At 38.6% G+C, this 19,175-nt stretch overlaps 2 protein-coding genes across 5 annotated transcripts in view; one reads left to right on the forward strand and one right to left on the reverse strand.

Moving 5' to 3' along the window:
• Positions 1-16,259, reverse strand: LOC130921750 (ADP-ribosylation factor 3). 2 transcript variants are annotated; one of them, XM_057846000.1, is made up of 5 exons: positions 16,110-16,259; positions 10,396-10,616; positions 10,209-10,319; positions 10,023-10,147; positions 1-3,568 (listed from the first exon to the last, which is right to left on the reverse strand). In XM_057846000.1, the coding sequence occupies exons 2-5, from the start codon at positions 10,541-10,543 to the stop codon at positions 3,407-3,409; spliced, it is 546 nt and encodes a 181-aa protein (XP_057701983.1). In that variant the 5' UTR covers positions 10,544-10,616; positions 16,110-16,259; the 3' UTR covers positions 1-3,406. The 2 variants fall into 2 exon arrangements, with proteins under 2 accessions (XP_057701983.1, XP_057701982.1); XM_057845999.1 differs by lacking the exon at positions 16,110-16,259 and adding an exon at positions 14,037-14,099.
• LOC130921749 (potassium voltage-gated channel subfamily S member 1-like) overlaps positions 15,562-19,175 on the forward strand; it is a 20,081-nt gene continuing 16,467 nt past the window's right edge. The window contains exons 1-3 of one of the 3 annotated variants that reach the window (XM_057845996.1): positions 15,562-15,816; positions 17,135-17,221; positions 17,528-17,587. The gene's annotated coding sequence lies outside the window, so the exon portion shown is untranslated. The remainder of the gene's footprint in view (positions 15,817-17,134; positions 17,222-17,527; positions 17,588-19,175) is intronic. The other 2 variants (XM_057845997.1, XM_057845998.1) reach the window with 2 other exon arrangements.

Here is a 19,175-nt window from a genome sequence, read left to right on the forward strand (position 1 = left end):
TGGTCCTACAGAAAATGGGTTTATTTGTGATACAGCAGGAAGTGATCATAACATACAGATGCACGTAGCACTGCAATGTGGTCATTTGTGTGTAACTAGGACAGTACAGAATGAATACCAGGATTCTTTTCTTTTCCCATTGGCTTTACAGACGTGGTCACAAGTCTTTTTTTTTTTTTTTAAACACCCCACTACCCCCATACAATGAAGACCTACCACTAAATATGAATCAAGTATACAGGCAAAACACAAGCTACAGCAGGACAAACCTTTGCCTAATCATCTCAAACTACAGTGCACAAACCTGTGTTTCGACAGCATAAAAGAAAAAAAAAAGATCAAAATCAATTTTAGCCAACACTAACTATAAGGCCACAAAACCCAAATGATTAAACCCATGATTGAAAATAGAATAGAAACACTTACAGTATAATAGTTGTCATGTACGGCACGGGGGGAAAAAAATCAATTACAAGCCTGCTGGTATCGGTCATTTGCTTGTGCCCGTATTTTGCTCTGCTTCACCCTGCTTTCTTCCCTATATTGACACACCACCTAAATAAATGACTTTGTGTAAAATAAATATACTTAACAGCTTTTTCTACAGCCACACATAATATTCAATGCACATTCAGTAAACATATTCATGAGGTTGCAATGACAGAAGCTTCCTTTCCCACCAAACAGACATAAGAATGACAATTTGCTGCCCAAAAAAGGCCTGATGTGACGAGGATGTGTTCATCTCGTATCACAACACAAAACTCAGAACGGGGTCGCTATTTGAGCATTTAATCCATGTCCGTAATATTTTATACTAGTACAATATTTGACTGTGTTACTAGCATGTTTTTCCACTGCCAAATGACATTAAAATTGACATTTGCTTGCAATAAGTGCATTACATGTGACATATTGGGTCACCAGTAGGAGTGGTAACACAGTTTTTACTAGCGCACAGGTTTCTCGTACTATTGATATGCATATGTATTACTAGAGTGCAAATGTTGTCCTCCTATTAAGGTGCTCAACGGATTTAGGTTATAACAGTACGCAAATGAGTTGTATAACAGTAAGTAAAATGTTCATTTTTCATCAAATATTTCTTTTTAACGATGCCAGGGGTCAGCAACCTGCGGCTCTTTGAACTGATGCGGCTGAGTTTCATATTAAAATAAGGAAAATTTGATTACAATTTATTAGGGCTGTCAAAATTATCGCGTTAACGGGCGTTTATTTTCTTATTTAATCACGTTAAAATATTTGACGCAATTAACGCAGATGCCCAGCTCAGACACATCTAAATGACGGTACAGTGAAAATCTCACTTGTTAATTGTGTTTTATGGAGTTATGCCGCCCTCTGCTGGCGCTTGGGTGCGACTGATTTTATAGGCTTCAGCACCCATGAGCATTGTGTAAGTAATTATTGACATCAACAATGGCGGGCTACTAGTTTATTTGTTGATTGAAAATTTTACAAATTTTATTAAAACGAAAACATTAAGAGGGGTTTTAATATAAAATTTCTATAACTTGTACTAACATTCTATCGGAATCGGAAATTTTAACTTTTCGTAACTCTGGCAGAACTCTTCGCTCGACCGGCCAGCTTTTTTTAGATGTTCCGAGGTCAAAACTTAAACAGTGGGGAGACCGATCCTTTGCGGTTGCTGCCCCCAGGCTGTGGAACAGCCTTCCCTCCGAAATCCGCACCACCACGGATGTAGGTCTTTTTAAGTCTCGGCTAAAAACGCACCTTTTTAGACTCGCCTTTTACAAAGATTAGGATAGCCTGGTTTTATTAGCTTAAGGACTTTTTTTTAATGTTTTTCGATTTTATCGTTTTTATTGTTTTACTTGCTGGACTTTTATTGTGATGCGCTCTTTGTTTTACTTTATTTTTTAAATGTCATTGTATAATATTTTCCTGCCTTTTATTTATCTTGAGCCATGTTTTGTTGTAAAGCACTTTGAGGGCCTTTCGGGTTTTTGTAAAGGGCTATATAAATAAATTTGATCGATTGATTGATTGATTGAACATTTTTCTTTTAAGAACTACAAGTCTCTCTATCCATGGATCGCTTTAACAGAATGTTAATAATGTTAATGCCATCTTGTTGATTTATTGTTATAATAAACAAATAGTCCTTATGTACCAAATGTTGAATGTATATATCCATCTTGTGTCTTATCTTTCCATTCCAACAATAATTTACAGAAAAATATGGCGTATTTTATAGTAGATGGTTTGAATTGCGATTAATTACGATTAATTTTTAAGCTGTAATGAACTCGATTAAAAATTTTAATCGTTTGACAGCCCTAAAATTTACACTAGCGCTTGTGAGATTTAACAAATTTGTTCAACTTTTTTTTTTTTATTAGGCAGATCATGGCAGGCTCACTGTCATGTGTGTTTGTCATCAGAACACTCACACAGGTCCTGAATGTACCAACTATGTAAAGTCAAGGTTGCTATACTTATTTACAAAATACTCATGCAGGCGCTAAATTTACCAACTATGTAAAGTCACGGTTGATACTTGCAAGGTGTAGCCACAAATATTTGCGCCATTCACAGACCCAGACTTGTAGGTACACCTTCCAAGCAGCAACCTTTACTTTGGTTGGTGAATTTATGGCCTAGATTAGTGTTTTGTAAACTAGTGTAAAACGTTAGCACTTAATCTGCTAATTAAAAGGAGCCTAGACTCCTTTTTTTAAGTACAATATGAACCCGTTTATGTATGTATATAAATAAACACCAGTTTATGTATGTATTTAAATACACAAAGTCCAGCTGACTCAATCATTTCAGATATCAATTTATGATTACAGCTCCCAGTGTTCTTTACCGTGGATCCTGGGCCGAATTTTCTCTTTGAATGTGAAAGGTGGCTGACCCCAGAGCCAAACCAAGTTTTCAGTTCTTATTGTCGCTGGTCTCATAGTGTTTAAAATAGGGGTGTGATTGCCCAGAGGTGAGGGAAAAAGAATCGATGATCCATAGTACTAGTATGTAGACCTTAGATTGGATATCAAGGATACTGAATAAAATGCTCAAAAGCTTTCAATAGTGGTTGCTGTTGTCACACATGGTTTTAGTTCACAGGCAGGCTGATCATACGCCATTGCAAGAAAACACACACGAGTCAGTCTTGCTGCTGTGGAATCATGTGACCCAAAAAACATCGTACACGGCACCTAAAGACAAGAGGTGGGCACAAGAGAAGCACATCAGAGTGATTGTTTTATGGTTTGCGTGGTCGAAACGGAACTCGGATAATGATGGAAGGAAAATGAAAGCCGAAAATCTCCCTGGAATTCTTCCATCCCGCATCCTCAGTCCCAAATGAAACAAAATAAAGTCAGATGGTTGTGTCTGCCGGATGTTTCCAGTCTTCCTACTTCTTGTTCTTGAGTTGATTGGCCAGCCAATCGAGGCCCTCGTAGAGGCCGTCGCCGCTCGTGGCACAGGTGGCCTGGATATACCAGTTACGGTGGCGCAGGGAGTGTAATCCTAATTTGTCTGTGATCTCGGCGGCATTCATGGCGTTAGGCAAGTCCTATTGAGGAGGGAATTGATGAATTATTTCATTCTAGAAGTACCACAGAACAATCTAATCGGACTAAATATTACAGCGCATTCTGCTGTATTGTATTACACTTGTTGATTATAGGGGGATATAGACCCCAATCACGTGACGTCACAACTCCGCTCCCCTGACTGATGCTGCCATATTGTCCGTCAGCTCATTGTGTTTACATATTACCGCTACGTACATTCCTCCTATTACTGCGTGTTTTTCTGCTTGTCTAAGGAATCGCCGCCTAGTACAGGGGTCCCCAACCTATTCCACAAAGGCATACTGTGGGTGCAGGATTTCATTCCTACCAAACAAGATGACGACACTTTTTCCCCAATCCGGTGTTTTACAAGTGCAATCAGTTGATTGCAGTCAGGTGTGGCTTGTTTTAGCAGAAGCCTCATTGGTTCAACTGTCTCTGCTGGATCGGCTGGAACAAAAACCAGGACCCACAGTGGGCCTTGAGGACTGGGTTGGAGACCCCTGGCCTAGTAAACGAACCCAAAAACCTTCCTGACAATCGTTAACATTGATTAATCAAAATGGTGAAGGCATGTGTGGCGGTTGGTTGCAGTAACAGAGAAGATAAACGGTCATTTTAGTAGTTGCTGTGTGCCCATTGTTAAAAGGGCAAATCTCGAAAGCAGCACGATTTGTTTATCTCGGTCCATGATGCGTTTGTGTCGACAGCCGTCAGACAGCGGCCAAAACATCAATATGATGCCAACACGATCGCAGACATCAACAGATGGAGACTACGAAGCTCGTCGCCACGGTCGCGCAGCAAGAAAGTGAGCGCAACAACAGGTGTTGTGCCGAAAAATAGCCGCCCTGCGTGAAATGTCCCCCCTGACGGGAGCGCCCACACGGAAACGACTTTCTTGTACCGTGAATATGTATTATTTTACTCTGCTTTAACTAATAAATGTCATACCTGTGTGATTGTCATTGGGATATGGTCGTGAAAACCTGTAGACTAATACATTTCTGTTCAAAGATGGTTATGTGGCCGAGTCCACGATTTGTTACTAAAATACAGTATTAATATTTTGTGTAATTTAATTATTTAAAACTGATCTTCTTACAGTTGTAAGTCCATTACTGTAATGCGTCCATGAAAACATTTGATGTTTCCACGTCAATAAAGCGTTATAAACAAGCGCTCCCGTCAGGGGGGGACATTTCACGCGGGGCAGCTATTTTTCAGCACACACCGGCCCGTTGTCGATCAAGTTTCATTTTACAGTCGTGACAACGGTGACGCTCAGCTGACCAAATGTCGGTTTATATTCAGCCCGGTGCCGATTTTGGGTACCCGACTCCTCATCGTGACATAAACTGGAGTATGATTGGAAATTTTGTAGTCTCAGGACGAGCTCTGACGCACAGGACGGGACTGGACGGGAGGAAACATCGGTTTGGGCATCAAATATGGATCTGGCGACTGGATCGACCGAAGCTTTTCCAAATAACGGCTTTTATGCAACTCATCCAATGAGTTTACAGCGTCTGAAAGCACCGGGGCTTCCATAATTTGCAAGTGAATCCACCTTTAGAAACTACGATCAATGACAATACGGACACACAATGACGGACAATATGGCGGCACAATACAGAGATCACGTGATAGTGTGGCGTTGGTGATTGGGGTCTACAGGGGGATAGTTTCTTCCAGGCTCATTGTATCACAAGTCATAAAAGTACAGTGGTACCTCGACATACGATTGCATCGACACGCAATCTTTTCGACATCCGAAGTAAAATTTGACTCACCATTTATTTTTGTTTCCGTTTCGCCTTGCCGTTTGATCGCTGCCCACCTGAATAAATTGCCAACTTGTGCTTCGAAGCCTTTGTCTAGCTTTTAAAATGGAATCAGTACAAAGGGGTAAGACTAAGGTGACTGCGCGGAGTTTAGCCTTTTGGCCAGGATGTTGGTTCCTGCCGGCCCGGGTCGGCTGGCACGATACCTGCAGTCTGGCTAAAAGGTCAGATTCCTTCATTCTACATCCGATGACATGCTCGAAATACGACGATTTATGACAGCGCCGCATTTTATTTGTTTTCCCGCAAGACGGACGCACGGCGGATTTTCTTTAGCGAATTCAACATCGGTTCCAAGAAGTTTAGCGCAGGTGTTGAAAAAAGGAAAAAGGTGATGCTTACCATTGAAGTGAAGATGGAAATGATAGAAAAATATAAGCGTGGTGTGCGCGTCCGTGAACTGGCTCGACAATATGGCCGTAGAATGTCTATGATCTGGACGGTCCTCCTCCGACCTCCGTTCGCCAGTCTTTGTAAGTTAAGGTGACAATTATTATTGTTATAACATCGCCAAAGAAATCTCCAGCTTTATGAGGTTTTTAATCATTTATTTCAGAACTTGTTTAACACAACATGCCAACTGTCCGCCGCAGCTGAACATGAAAGTAAAAAGTCCTCTCTCACTCTGTTGCGTCAGCCACACAGTGCGTTCAGGTACACCACATAAAACACATCCTCCCTGATTTGTTACATTATTACAGGTATTATTATTATTACTATTATGATATTATTATTCTTTTGTTCATATTTTTTTTGTTTTTCTCTGTGTAATTGCTACGTGCAATAGTTACAGTAGCATTTATTAAGGATATAGTGTAGGTTTTCGGGCTGTGGAACGAATTAATGGAATTATAAAGTATTCATATGAGAAAATCCTGCTCGACATATGTCCATTTCGACTTACAAACACGGTCTTGGAATGAATTAATTTTGTATGTAGAGGTACCACTGTATGATCTTTATCATTATTGTATTTTATTTTCTAATTGTGTGTTCATAGTTTGACTGTGACAAATTACAGTAATAAATGACAGTTGTAAGAAAATCTATCTTAATTTTTATGTATTAATATGACGTATAGTACATGTTTTTGGATAGTTATTTTGAGATTTAGGGGGCATTTAGAGGTACTTAATTAGTTAAATTAAATTACAGGTATGAGAATGGGTCAGGGGTTTAAAAGGTGAGAAGGGTGTGGTGGAAATAGAGTGGGGAAAATAAGTATTTAGTCAACCACCAATTGTGCAAGTTCTCCTACTTGAAAAGATTAAAGAGGCCTGTAATTGTCAACATGGGTAAACCTCTACTAAGAGACAGAATGTGGAAAAAAACAGAAAATCACATTGCTTGATTTTTAAAGAATTTATTTCCAAATTAGAGTGGAAAATAAGTATTTGGTCACCTACAAACAAGCAAGATTTATGGCTGTCAAAGAGGTCTAACTTCTTCTAACGAGGTCTAACGAGGCTCCACTCGTTACCTGTATTAATGGCACCTGTTTTAACTCATTATCGGTATAAAAGACACCTGTCTACAACCTCAGACAGTCACACTCCAAACTCCACTATGGCCAAGACCAAAGAGCTGTCGAAGGACACCAGAGACAAAATTGTAGACCTGCACCAGGCTGGGAAGACTGAATCTGCAATAGGTAAAACGCTTGGTGTAAAGAAATCAACTGTGGGAGCAATTATTAGAAAATGGAAGACATACAAAACCACTGATAATCTCCCTCGATCTGGGGGTCCATGCAAGATCTTACCACATGGCGTCAAAATGATAACAAGAACGGTTAGCAAAAATCCCACAACCAGACCGGGGGGGCTAGTGAATGACCTACAGAGAGCTGGGACCACAGTAACAAACGTGTCCCCCTGCTGAAGCCAGTACACGTCCAGGCCCGTCTGCGGTTCGCTAGAAAGCATTTGGATGATCCAGAAGAAGACTGGGAGAATGGGTTATGGCCAGATGAAACCAAAATAGAACTTTTTGGTAGAAACACAGGTTCTCGTGTTTGGAGGAGAAAGAATACTAAATTGCATACGAAGAACACCGTACCCACTGTGAAGCATGGGGGTGGAAACATCATGTTTTGGGGCTGTTTTTCTGCAAAGGGACCAGGACGACTGATCTGTGTAAAGGAAAGAATGAATGGGGCCATGTATCCAGAGATTTTGAGTGAAAATCTCCTTCCATCAACAAGGGAATTGAAGATGAGACGTTGCTGGGTCTTTCAGCATAACAATGATCCCAAACACACAGCCAGGGCAACAAAGGAGTGGCTTCGTAAGAAGCATTTCAAGGTCCTGGAGTGGCCTACCCAGTCTCCAGATCTCAACCCCATAGAAAATCTGTGGGGGAGTTGAAAGTCCGTGTTGCCCAACGATGGCCCCAAAACATCACTGCTCTAGAGGAGATCTGCATGGAGTAATGGGCCAAAATACCAGCAACAGTGTGTGAAAAGCTTGTGAAGAGTTACAGAAAACGTTTGGCCTCCGTTATTGCCAACAAAGGGTACACAACGACCAGTGTTGGGAGTAACGCCGTTATAAATAACGCCGTTACGTAACTGCGTTATTTTTTCAGTAACGGGGTAATGTAACAAATTACTTTTTCCACCGTTACAACGCCGTTACCATTACTGACTGTCAAAAGCGGTGCGTTACTTACACTGAATAAATTGAAGAAACTACCAGCCGTGTCGAGTCGACTCTCTGCTCTGTTGATTTGTCATCCAAGACTTGGGGTGCGTTCAGGTTCGAGAATAGAGCACGTACTTCTGACTCCAAGCTGTTTGTCCCTGCTCATTCAATTAGACAATGCTTTCCAAAGTTTGGTAACATTTCTGTGTTTGCTACACCTGATGCTAGCCTCGTTCCCATCTCCCACTGTCAGCCAGCAATAATTCTGTTTCCATCTTGAGGAAGGCAGACGCTTTGAAGGTGACGTGAATTGTCGGGAAATGGTAAATGGTGTTATACTTGTATAGAAAAGCGCTATACAAGTATAGCGCTTTTCTACCCGAGCCTACCTGAATGCAGCCCCTCGAGAGAGGCGATGGAAGTGATTGTGATTGACTGAGGGTTAGAGTCATGTGTCGTGGTAAGCCAATCAGAGCCGGTGATTTCACAAGCAAACCAGAGCAGCGCGTGCGGCAAACACACACACGCAAAACAGATGCACAGGGTCGGTCACATGGCAGAGCATTCCGAAGAAAAAAATGTCCTTTAAGAGGTGGAGATATAGACACTATTTCAAGTTTGTCGAAATTAAAGGAAAGAACCTGCATGTAATGTGTAATTTATGTCCCGGGGCAAAGCTTTTGTCGACATCTGTGGTAAGCAATTCAAATCTGCTGAAGCACCTAACAAGTTAACTACCTGTCTGTTCTTCTCTATTCCACTGACTCGAATACTGCTCTGAAAATTCCAAATTCTTTGACATACAACAAGTTCTTTTTGAAGTAACGGAAATAGTTACTTTCCCTGGTAACTAGTTACTTTTACTATAGAGTAATTCAGTTACTAACTCAGTTACTTTTTGGAAGAAGTAGTGAGTAATGTAACAAATTACTTTTTTAAAGTAACGTGCCCATCACTGACGACATAATCCATTATAACAATAAGTATTGAGATGAACTTTGGGTATTGACCAAATACTTAGTTTCCACCGTGATTTGCAAATAAATTCTTTAAAAATCAAACAATGTGATTTTCTGTTTTGTTTTTGGTTTTTTTCCCACATTCTGTCTCTCATGGTTGAGGTTTATCCATGTTGGCAATTACAGGCCTCTCTAATATTTTCAAGTGGGAGAACTTGCACTAGTGGTTGACTAAAGACTTATTTGCTCCACTGTATGTTCCGGTAGTGCTGTCCCAAACGACTAATTGTCTCCCGATTAGTCAGCTGACTATTTTTACGATTAGTCGACTTTTTACTAATTTAGCAATGACATTTTTGTTGACGCTTATTAATTCACAAAAACACTTAAATTCTTTATTAAAGTACAAATAAACATGTAAATAACAATAATTAATCACACATAAACAATGAGGTCAAATGTTGATTGCATTTACTAGTGCAAAAGAATGCAATGTAAACAGATTCAGAACACTAACTTCGCCTTTCCAACATTATTCAAAGCAATTTAAAAAAAAAATCTAGCATTATTATTATAGTATACTACTATATAAAATAGTATTATAAGAATTATAATATTCATGTTTTCTGTTTTAACTAGCGCGAAATCATAATCATCAGTATTAACAGAATATTTCTATATATTAAAATGATTTTATATTTTAAAAAATAATAATAATTTGCTTTCTGAAAAGGTAAGACAAAAATATGGAGCTTATTCGAAATATTCTATTTTCGGGGGATATGTGTGCTAATATGCTAATCTGCTGACGTTTAGCCCCAATAAGCAGTATAGAAAATTGAGGGATGTGTTTCACTACAGCTTTTTAAGTCTTTGCTGACTTGTTAATCATTATTAAAGCGGAATCAGCTATTTGAGCAAATTTTTTTGTTTTGAAGTCAGAACGTTTGACACCGATCCTGTATTGAACGTCATTCATTTATGCAGGTGTATGTGAGTGTTTCATGCCTGTTTATTGGCAAACACGAGGAGCACGGCATCTCTCAGCTCATCCTCAGCCAGCATTCTCATCAGCTCTTCTCGCGCTTCGTTGACACGCTCTCTGTCATTGCTGTCTACCACAAAGATTAAACCTAGAGGAAACAAAAATATTTAGGATTATGATGTTCATTCGCACATATCTACTCAGCTCACCCTGTGTGTTTTGAAAGTAGTGTCTCCAGAGGGGACGGATCTTATCCTGCCCACCCACATCCCACACAGTGAAGCTGATGTTCTTGTACTCCACTGTCTCCACATTGAAGCCTGAAAACAAAGGTTGCCACACAAGGTCATGCAACAAATATGCCGCTTGTACTCATCTTAGACAGCCCACGCATACCAATGGTTGGGATTGTGGTAACTATTTCCCCCAGTTTGAGCTTGTAGAGGATTGTAGTTTTTCCTGCTGCGTCAAGGCCCACCATCAGGATCCTCATCTCCTTCTTTCCTATGAGGCTCTTCAACAGATTCCCAAAAATGTTCCCCATGATTCAGAGCGGCTTCTTAACGACTCTAGAGACCCTTATGCAACGTCTCCGGCAAGGGATCCGTCACGGAAGGCTAAAAGAGAGAACAATGTACACTTAATTACCACAGTATTAGTTACGAGAGTTGTCCCTAGGATCTGCCGATATAGTGTACTATTAATCTGATCCTTCTGCACTTTATTAAAACAGATAAACAGTCAAGCAGCTGGAGTTTCCACTTGTCCTTATAAACATTCCACACAGGCAGTGAGACTCATGCAAGCTCCACTTGTCGCCCACAGCATTGGTCATAGTGAGTGGAAGAGAGAGATGTCAGCACTATGGCTCCAGGCTGCAGCCCAATCTGTTCAGAATCTTCATTCGGTTTTTGCTCCCTCAAACATTAGTCTAAATGAATGGCATGCCCTCATAATAAACCGATGCTTAATGCCCTATATTCTCAGACAGGCCTTGAAGACCTAACATTTAAAAAGCCTATTTGAGCCACAATACAAACAATGGGCTCGGATTGGTTTCTTAAAAGCATACTTTAAGTAAAAATCCTATTGCAAATACCATTCCTGCATTTACCCGCTTGCCAAAGTGGAATGACACCAACTGGCCACCAGTCTTTCACAGGACATATAATAAATGTTCAAATTAGGGATGCCCCCTATCCGATCATGTACAGTGCTATGAAAAAGTATCTGACCTTTTGGAATTTGTCACATTTCTGCATAAAATCACCATCAAATCTAATCTGATCTTTATCAAAATCACACAGATGAAAAAACAGTGTCTGCTTTAACTAAAACCACCCAAACATTCATAGGTTTTTATATTTTAATGTTGATAGTATGCAAACAATGACAGAAGGGAGAAAAATAAGTAAGTGAACCATCACATTTAATATTTTGTGACCCCTCCTTTGGCAGCAATAACAAACCAGACGCTTCCTGTAGCTGCAGCAGGACTAATCTTGGTGGACGACCACAGAGAGGCAACAGTGCCAAACTCTCTCCATTTGTAGACAACTTCTCTGACTGTCAATTGATGAACATCCAGACATTTAGAGATGGTTTTGTATCCTTTCCCAGCTTTATACAAATCAACAATCCTTGATTGCAGGTCTTCAGACAGCTCTTTTGACCAAGCCATGATGCAAATCAGACAATGCTTTTCTCATCAAGACAATTCTTACCCGGTGTGAATTTTATAGTGGGCAGGGCAGCTTTAAACCACTCATCAGTGATGGGCACACACCTACCGTAACTTAAAATGTTTGTTAAAAATTGGTTACAATTGCTCTTTTAGGTCTCTTTAGGCAGGTCATTGTTTGCATGCTATCCTCATTAAAAGATGAAAATCTATAAGTGTTTGGGTGGTTTTAGTTAAAGCAGACACTGTATTTTCATCTGTGTGGTTTTGACAAAGATCAGATCACATTTGAATGTGATTTTATGCAGAAATGTGAGAAATTCCTAAAGGTTCAGATACTTTTTCATACCGCTGTAGTTGAAAATCGGGCCTGAGCACGTCACTTTTAGAAGCTTTGTATCGGTTGGAAAAGATTGGGTTTTTAAAATGTATTCATTTTCATTTGTAAATATTAACGCATCTGTCTGTTTATGCTTTTATTCTTTTATTCTTAGTCTTTTTATTTTTTTTTTACATGGTAATGTGCACTTTGAGATTTCTTTTTCAAATGTAAAGGGCGTTATAAATAAAATGTATTATTATTATTATTATAATGTGTTGCAGAATAACGTTTAAAATATGTGAAACAAACAAATGTTTATGCTTGCAATAACATTTATTTTGGCTTGCTAAGATTAAAATTTCAAAAGAGCATTGAATGTGTATACAAAATAAAATTGCAAGTGTTTCTTCAAAAGATCCAGAATTGCACTTTCATTTCACAAGAGCAATAAATGCATTTAAAAATAAAATACCTGAAGTTAGCCTCGAACGATATAAAAAGACAGAAATAAGTGAGGATCCAAGTACAACAAAAGAACAGTTGGCTAACTTGGATAGCAAATGTCCCCTAGCTCAAATGCTATAAAATGCTCCCAATTTTTTTTTTTACAATGCTCTTAACAAATCATTCAAACACATATTCCCACAAAAAACGCCAAATATACTTCTAAACTAAATAATGAATGCTTAAACAAACATTAACTATAACAAAAACACACCTTATGTTATGTGAAACAGTCGCGTCGATAAAAAAAGCTAAAGCTATGCTTAGGTCGGCTCGTTTTTTTCTTCTTTTTCAGCCTTCGACACTAAAGCTATCTCTTTAACTGAACATTTTTATATTCTTCCACATCTATGCCAGTCAATTTAGCACCAGGCACATCATTTTCGGAGAGAATTGGTAGGATTATCTCTGTAAACATCTCCTTCGTACACGATTTCCATTCATTTCCTATTAGGGACAAACGTTGGCTTGTCCTTGCTTAGCAACAGTAGCTAATGTCATGAATATTAATGAGCGGAAGTTAGGTGTTGCTTGCGGTACGCCATTGCACGACAAATTGAAACCATTGAGAATACGGATAAACAAAGACGGACAATATGGCGGCCGGATACAGCGACACGTCATTCTGTGACGTTGGTGAGTAGGGTCTATAGCAATAGAACAGAATTTTCTGTGGGCCTTGCAAAATCAGTCAGAATCCAGAAAAACGGCCGGGAGCGAAGGGCCTTGCTCTGGTGAAAATGGCTGGGAGTGAATGAGTTAATGTAGGTACTTGGAAAGCTATGCATTTTAGATGTAAAGCTTGAGACGTGCGAATTTTGAAAATTTCAAAAAGAAAAAAAGAGGCTCGATGAGAACCCACACAAGTCTAAAAATGGAAAATGAATATTAATCCACAGCATACATTGTCCAACAACATGATTGAAATACTCAATAGGAAATAATATGCAGTCGAAAAAATTGGAATACAGCCAGTGAAACCCCTGTCCATGGTCCTGAAAGGCCTGTTACCTCTAGAAGTTCTGGCTTCATCTGCCTTCAACGTGTTACACTACATGTCTTAAAAACACACGTCAAAGGTGTTTTACCGGTCGTGCCTCATTCACCGGTCGGACACATTAAAGGAACGCGGCCAAGGGTGACCCACGTTAGCTTCGTTAGCCTCCGATGCTACCACCGTTAACATTTTAGCTAACTTGCCGCAATGAACCTCCTAACGCTATTATATCGACGCCGTACCAAGCAGCCGCCGCCTTTTTAGTCTTTTTCACCACCTAAATTCTTATTTGCACTATGTGACCATAAGTCAAGTTCGCTGTCGTATTTATTAATACCAAGATCAATGAGACGTGTCGGTGTTAGCAAGTGTTTCTTTCCACCCCATCCCTCCATTCATCCGCTCTTTTCTTCCACCTCCGCTGCTGCCAAAAGACCGTGCACAGCAACTACATCCCGGCTAAAAGTGACCCCGAACACACGCTACAAACCGACCACGCGATAGGAGTTTCAGATTGGACAGATTGGACTTACTTTGTCGTATTTTAGTAATCGTCGATGTGTGCCACTTAGTATGAAGGAACCACTACTTACCTAGCTCGCTTAGACGTCTCGCGAGATCTACTCAAGACGAACAGACGGGAAAGTCACCGGACCTCGCGAGATTAGAAATGGCTCAGTGACGAATGCGAGCCACCTACGGATGCAATGGGTTTAACTGAAATAAGATGAACGAACTAAAATTGTATTAGGGCTGTCAAACGATTAGAATTTTTAATCGAGTTAATTACAGTTGAAAAATTAAATAATCGTAATTAATCGCAATTCAAACCATCTATAAAATATGCCATATTTTTCTGTAAATTATTGTTGGAATGAAAAGATAAGACACAAGACGGATATATACATTCAACATATGGTACATAAGTACTGTATTTGTTTATTATAACAATAAATCAACAAGATCGCATTAACATTATTAACATGCTCTTAAAGCGATCCATGGATTAAAAAAAAACTTGTAGTTCTTAAAAGATAAATGTTAGTACAAGTTATAGAAATTTTATATTAAAACCCCTCTTAATGTTATCGTTTAATTAAAATTTGTAAAATTTTCAATCAAAAAATAAACTAGTAGCTCGCCATTGTTGATGTCATTCCACCAAGCTCACTCCCCAAACCCACAAAATAATTTGGACCCAAGCGCCAGCAGAGGGCGCCAAATAACAAAAAACAAGTAACAAGCGGACATTAAACGTCTGTCAGTTTAATCTGAGCGTTAATTGTGTCAAATATTTTAACGTGATTAATTTAAAAAATTAATTACCGCCCGTTAATGCGATAATTTTGACAGCCCTATATTATATTTTATCTTATTTTATAAAATATTTAACAAAATGATGGATATTATTAGAAAATGAACTCATTTGTGGTTTTGAGGTGATTCTTGTTATTACGCCTCAATTACCAGAGGTGGGTAGAGAAGCCCCAAAATTTACTCAAGTCAGAGTCGTGTTACTTCTAAATAATGTTACAAAAGTAAAAGTAGTCAACCAAGAATTTACTCAATTACAAGTAGAAAAAAGTGCTCGTTGAAAAGAATACCCATGTAATGAGTAACATTGTAACTACTGATTGGTTTGAAATCATTGTATATTTTTTTCTCAGAACAACCTCATCAGTATGAACTGTTATTATTATACTGTATTATAACCTATTATGGATGTAGATGTGATTTTCTGTTGTTTTTTTTCCCCACATTCTGTCTCTCATGGTTGAGGTTTAACAATGTTGACAAGTACAGGCCTCTCTAATATTTTCAAGTTGGAGAACTTGTACAATTAGTGGTTGACGAAATACTTATTTGCCCCAGTGTAACTAAAGATGCCCTGCACAGCTGACTATAACAATAACTATTGCCTTAAGCTCTATCAAATATATAATGGCCACATAGTAAACAGTGACTGTAAAGATAGTAAAACTGAAACGTAATAAACATGATCTCATAAAGACAAGCACAAGTGTGCTCCAGTACATCAGAGGCTGGAAACTGTGGGCATGCCCTCTACTGGTTAACTCGTAACCTACAGGCAAAACAGGCACCAATTAGTCAGCAATTAATTAATCATCCGTGATAGAAAAAAAAAGTCAAATAGTCAGCTCCAAGGATTGATAGGTAATGTCCCTTGCTACATAGCTACCAAGTTTCATGATGATCGCTACACGAATTACGGAAGAGTCGGACTTCAAAGTTATTAAACAAGAAGAACAACAACTACTTGCATGGCGGCGCCTTGGTCAACACTGGGTGAAGGTGAATTTCTATAACTCATTTATCACAATCACTGAGGTCAAGACAAAAAGCAACTGCGTTCACATGTACACGATGTGGTCGATTTATAAGGATGGCCGTTATCACTTGTCGGTCATTTTGTGTCAGTGCCAACAGTCGTGGACTTTGAAATAGCTGTAATTTGCTCATTTTCAAACGGCTTGATTTTTTTTCCCCTAAATGTTAAAGATTTAGTAAATTAATCACACATTTAAAATAGTTTCACAATAATATTTGGCAGAGTTAAGAGTATTTTAGTGGAGAAAAACACTCACCAGAGTTTGGTTGCGAAAGAGACCGAGGTTCATTGCTTTACAATGGCCGTCGGTGATGAATCGCCGACTCCGACGTTTCGCATCTTGCTCTTTATATGCGCTAGCGATGCAAAGAATGCTGCAGCGATAAGCAGGACCGACAGAGGACACCAATTGCTGAAGAAAAACTTGTGTAAAGTCACAACAAATCACTTCAATTCCTAAAAGATTGCAACATTTTTTGGGGTTCTGAACTTGTTTATTGGGATTGAAGCGTTTTTTAAAAAGGTAAAAGATTTACTAAAACTCTTTCCCGTTTTATATATTTGTTACCCCACACACACACACACCACCACCACCACCGCTGAGGACCAGCAGTGCAAAAATTAGATAAATCAATACACAATTAAATAAATGATTAAATGTGCCAAATGCTTCAATTTGAATATTTACTTATTTATTTCAATATTTATCAATTCGAATTTATATTTATTTCAATATTCATTTATTTGTTTGATTTTTTTTATATATATTTCAATTTATATTTATTTCAAAATTTATTTATTTAAATTTATTTATTTATTTGAATTTATATTTAATTATTGCAACATTTATTTATTTGAATGTATTTTTATTTATTTCAGCATTTATTTATTTATTTATTTAAATTTGTATTTATTTTATTTTTTAAATTGACTTTTAATAACTTATTTAATGGTGTATTTTTTTTATTTTATTTTTTGCACTGCTGGTCCTAAAAATGAGAATAAATGTTGACATTATTGAATATAAATTGAAATAAATAAATTAAAATTTAAATACATAATTTTTCAAATAAATATAAAGTGAAATATATAAATAAAAATTTTTATTAAAAAATGGAAATTTAAATGTATATAAATTGAAATAAATAAGTAAATATTGAAATAAATAAATAAATAAATATTGAAACAGAAACATTTTGATGACACATTTAGTAATTTATTCAATTGTGTGTTTATTTATTCATTTATTTTATTTTATTTTTGCACTCCTGTTCTCCTCAGGCTTTGACTTCCATTGACATGCAGGGGAAAAAATTACCACAAGATGACGCTGTAGTAACAGATTTATACTCACGTCGGGAGCCGTAGGTATTTCACTTTGAAGATTATTTCCTTGACTATTTGTGAGCTTTTAAATGCATGGTACAAAAAAAAATCATCAAAGCAAATGAATGATAGGATTTAAAAAAAAAAAAAAAAAATTGCTCTGAAATCGTCAGTCGGTCACGTGGAATCTCGGCTCCCTCCGGAAAGCGCCGGAAAAAGCCGAAGACCCACAAGTAGAAAGGAGCACTTTGCGTGCAGTCGTGTTGGCAGACCAGCCGCAAGGCGCACTTTTGACTGACGTCTCCTCATTTGACGTCATTAATTAAAGACGTTGCGTCTCATTTTTAGACTTGACCAGGTGGGCTGGGCGTGACGTCAAAGGATGCTGCGGGACACACTTGACAAGAGGTGAGCGTGCCCTGGATGCAAAGTTGATCAAGTGACAATGAGGGATGGTTACATTGATTTGCGATGTCCTGTACAATCTTTGCGATGTTGTGGATAATGCTAACATCGTGGATAATGATTACGATGTTTTGTATAATATTTAGATTGTCATGTACGAAGTTTTGTATGATGCTTACAACATCGTGGAAAACCTTTCGGTGTTTTTTGTCATGTTTACAATGGTTAGTACAAGGTTTTCGCTATTTAGTGTAAACCTTATGATATTGTTTCCGAAGCATCATGTAATCATACGCGGAGACTACGGGGAGCCGGGGGGGAGTAATCGCCCCCTTGGTGGACGAAAATGTCATTGAATGTAACAAATAGGGCGCTGATTTTCTCAACAATTAGAAATATCATGGGCAGAGGCGTCGCGTTCCATTAGGCAAACCAGGCAATTGCCTAGGGCCCCCAGCCAGCAGGGGCCAACAGATTTAGCACACACAGCCTTACTGTACTGTGGCAGCGACAAGTGTAGGGAGTGTTTCTGTACCATGGAATCATTTGGCAGATTATCTATCGATTCTGTTATCTATCCCAATCAGCACTAACCATGTCACGTAGAATTTACATGTTTAAGAAAGCCCAAACAGATATTAATACCACATGATTGTTTATAGAGTGACTCACCCAGTACTCTCAGGAAAGTCCTTACCGAGTTGAGTCAAATTGATTTTCACAGGCCACCTCATTATTCATGTGACTACTTAAAGAAATGGCGATTTTTCCAAAAAAGTCTATTAATGGGTCTATTGTATTCCTCGTCGAATACTCTACAAGAAAAATATAACATATATGTATCTAAAATAATCCTAAACAATTTTATTAGCAATTTTAATCCTCCTTTTAGCAAGGTTCCTTGGGTATGCGAACGTTTCGATAGCAACCAGTCCTGTTATCGTCCTACGTCACAAGCGCTGCGTATTCTGGGAGCGAGAATAGGCGTAAGGAGCGTATTTCGAGCTCAGGACGGCCACCAGTTAAAATGTGTGCGTCCATGAAATAAAGTCCAACTGTCCCCCTTACTTGCACACGCTCGAAAGGCCCCATGTTGCTTGTTGCCTGGGGCCCCCGGGAACCCTTGCTACGTCTCTGATCGTGGGAAACAATGTGGGGAAGAAAGGTAGTAGTAGATCTTTTTCTTAACACCCTATTTTATTTCCCAACGCAGAGAAGATATATCAATTGGTAGCACTACGCACAGTCATGGTTGCACTTCCCATCATGCATTTGGGCAGAAGTTAAATGGCTAGAGTATCATTTACTGAAAGCTCAACAAATACACTAGATGGCAATATTTAGTCACAATATACAGTGCCTTGCAAAAGTATTCGGCCCCCTTGAATCTTGCAACCTTTCGCCACATTTCAGGCTTCAAACATAAAGATATGAAATTTAATTTTTTTGTCAAGAATCAACAACAAGTGGGACACAATCGTGAAATGGAACAACAATTATTGGATAATTTAAACTTTTTTAACAAACAAAAAACTGAAAAGTGGGGCGTGCAATATTATTCTGCCCCTTTACTTTCAGTGCAGCAAACTCA

This window comes from Corythoichthys intestinalis, chromosome 9 (assembly GCF_030265065.1).
Source record: "Corythoichthys intestinalis isolate RoL2023-P3 chromosome 9, ASM3026506v1, whole genome shotgun sequence".
Lineage (NCBI taxonomy): Eukaryota > Metazoa > Chordata > Actinopteri > Syngnathiformes > Syngnathidae > Corythoichthys > Corythoichthys intestinalis.

What these genes read in the sequence shown, in the direction of transcription:
- LOC130921750 (XM_057846000.1), bottom strand. Translation starts at nt 10,543, where the DNA reads ATGGGGAACATTTTTGGGAATCTGTTGAAGAGCCTCATAGGAAAGAAG. An exon ending in TACCACAATCCCAACCATTG is followed by an intron (nt 10,320 to 10,395) that starts GTATGCGTGGGC and finishes CTTTGTTTTCAG; the next exon opens with GCTTCAATGTGGAGACAGTG. An exon ending in CTACTTTCAAAACACACAGG is followed by an intron (nt 10,148 to 10,208) that starts GTGAGCTGAGTA and finishes TGTTTCCTCTAG; the next exon opens with GTTTAATCTTTGTGGTAGAC.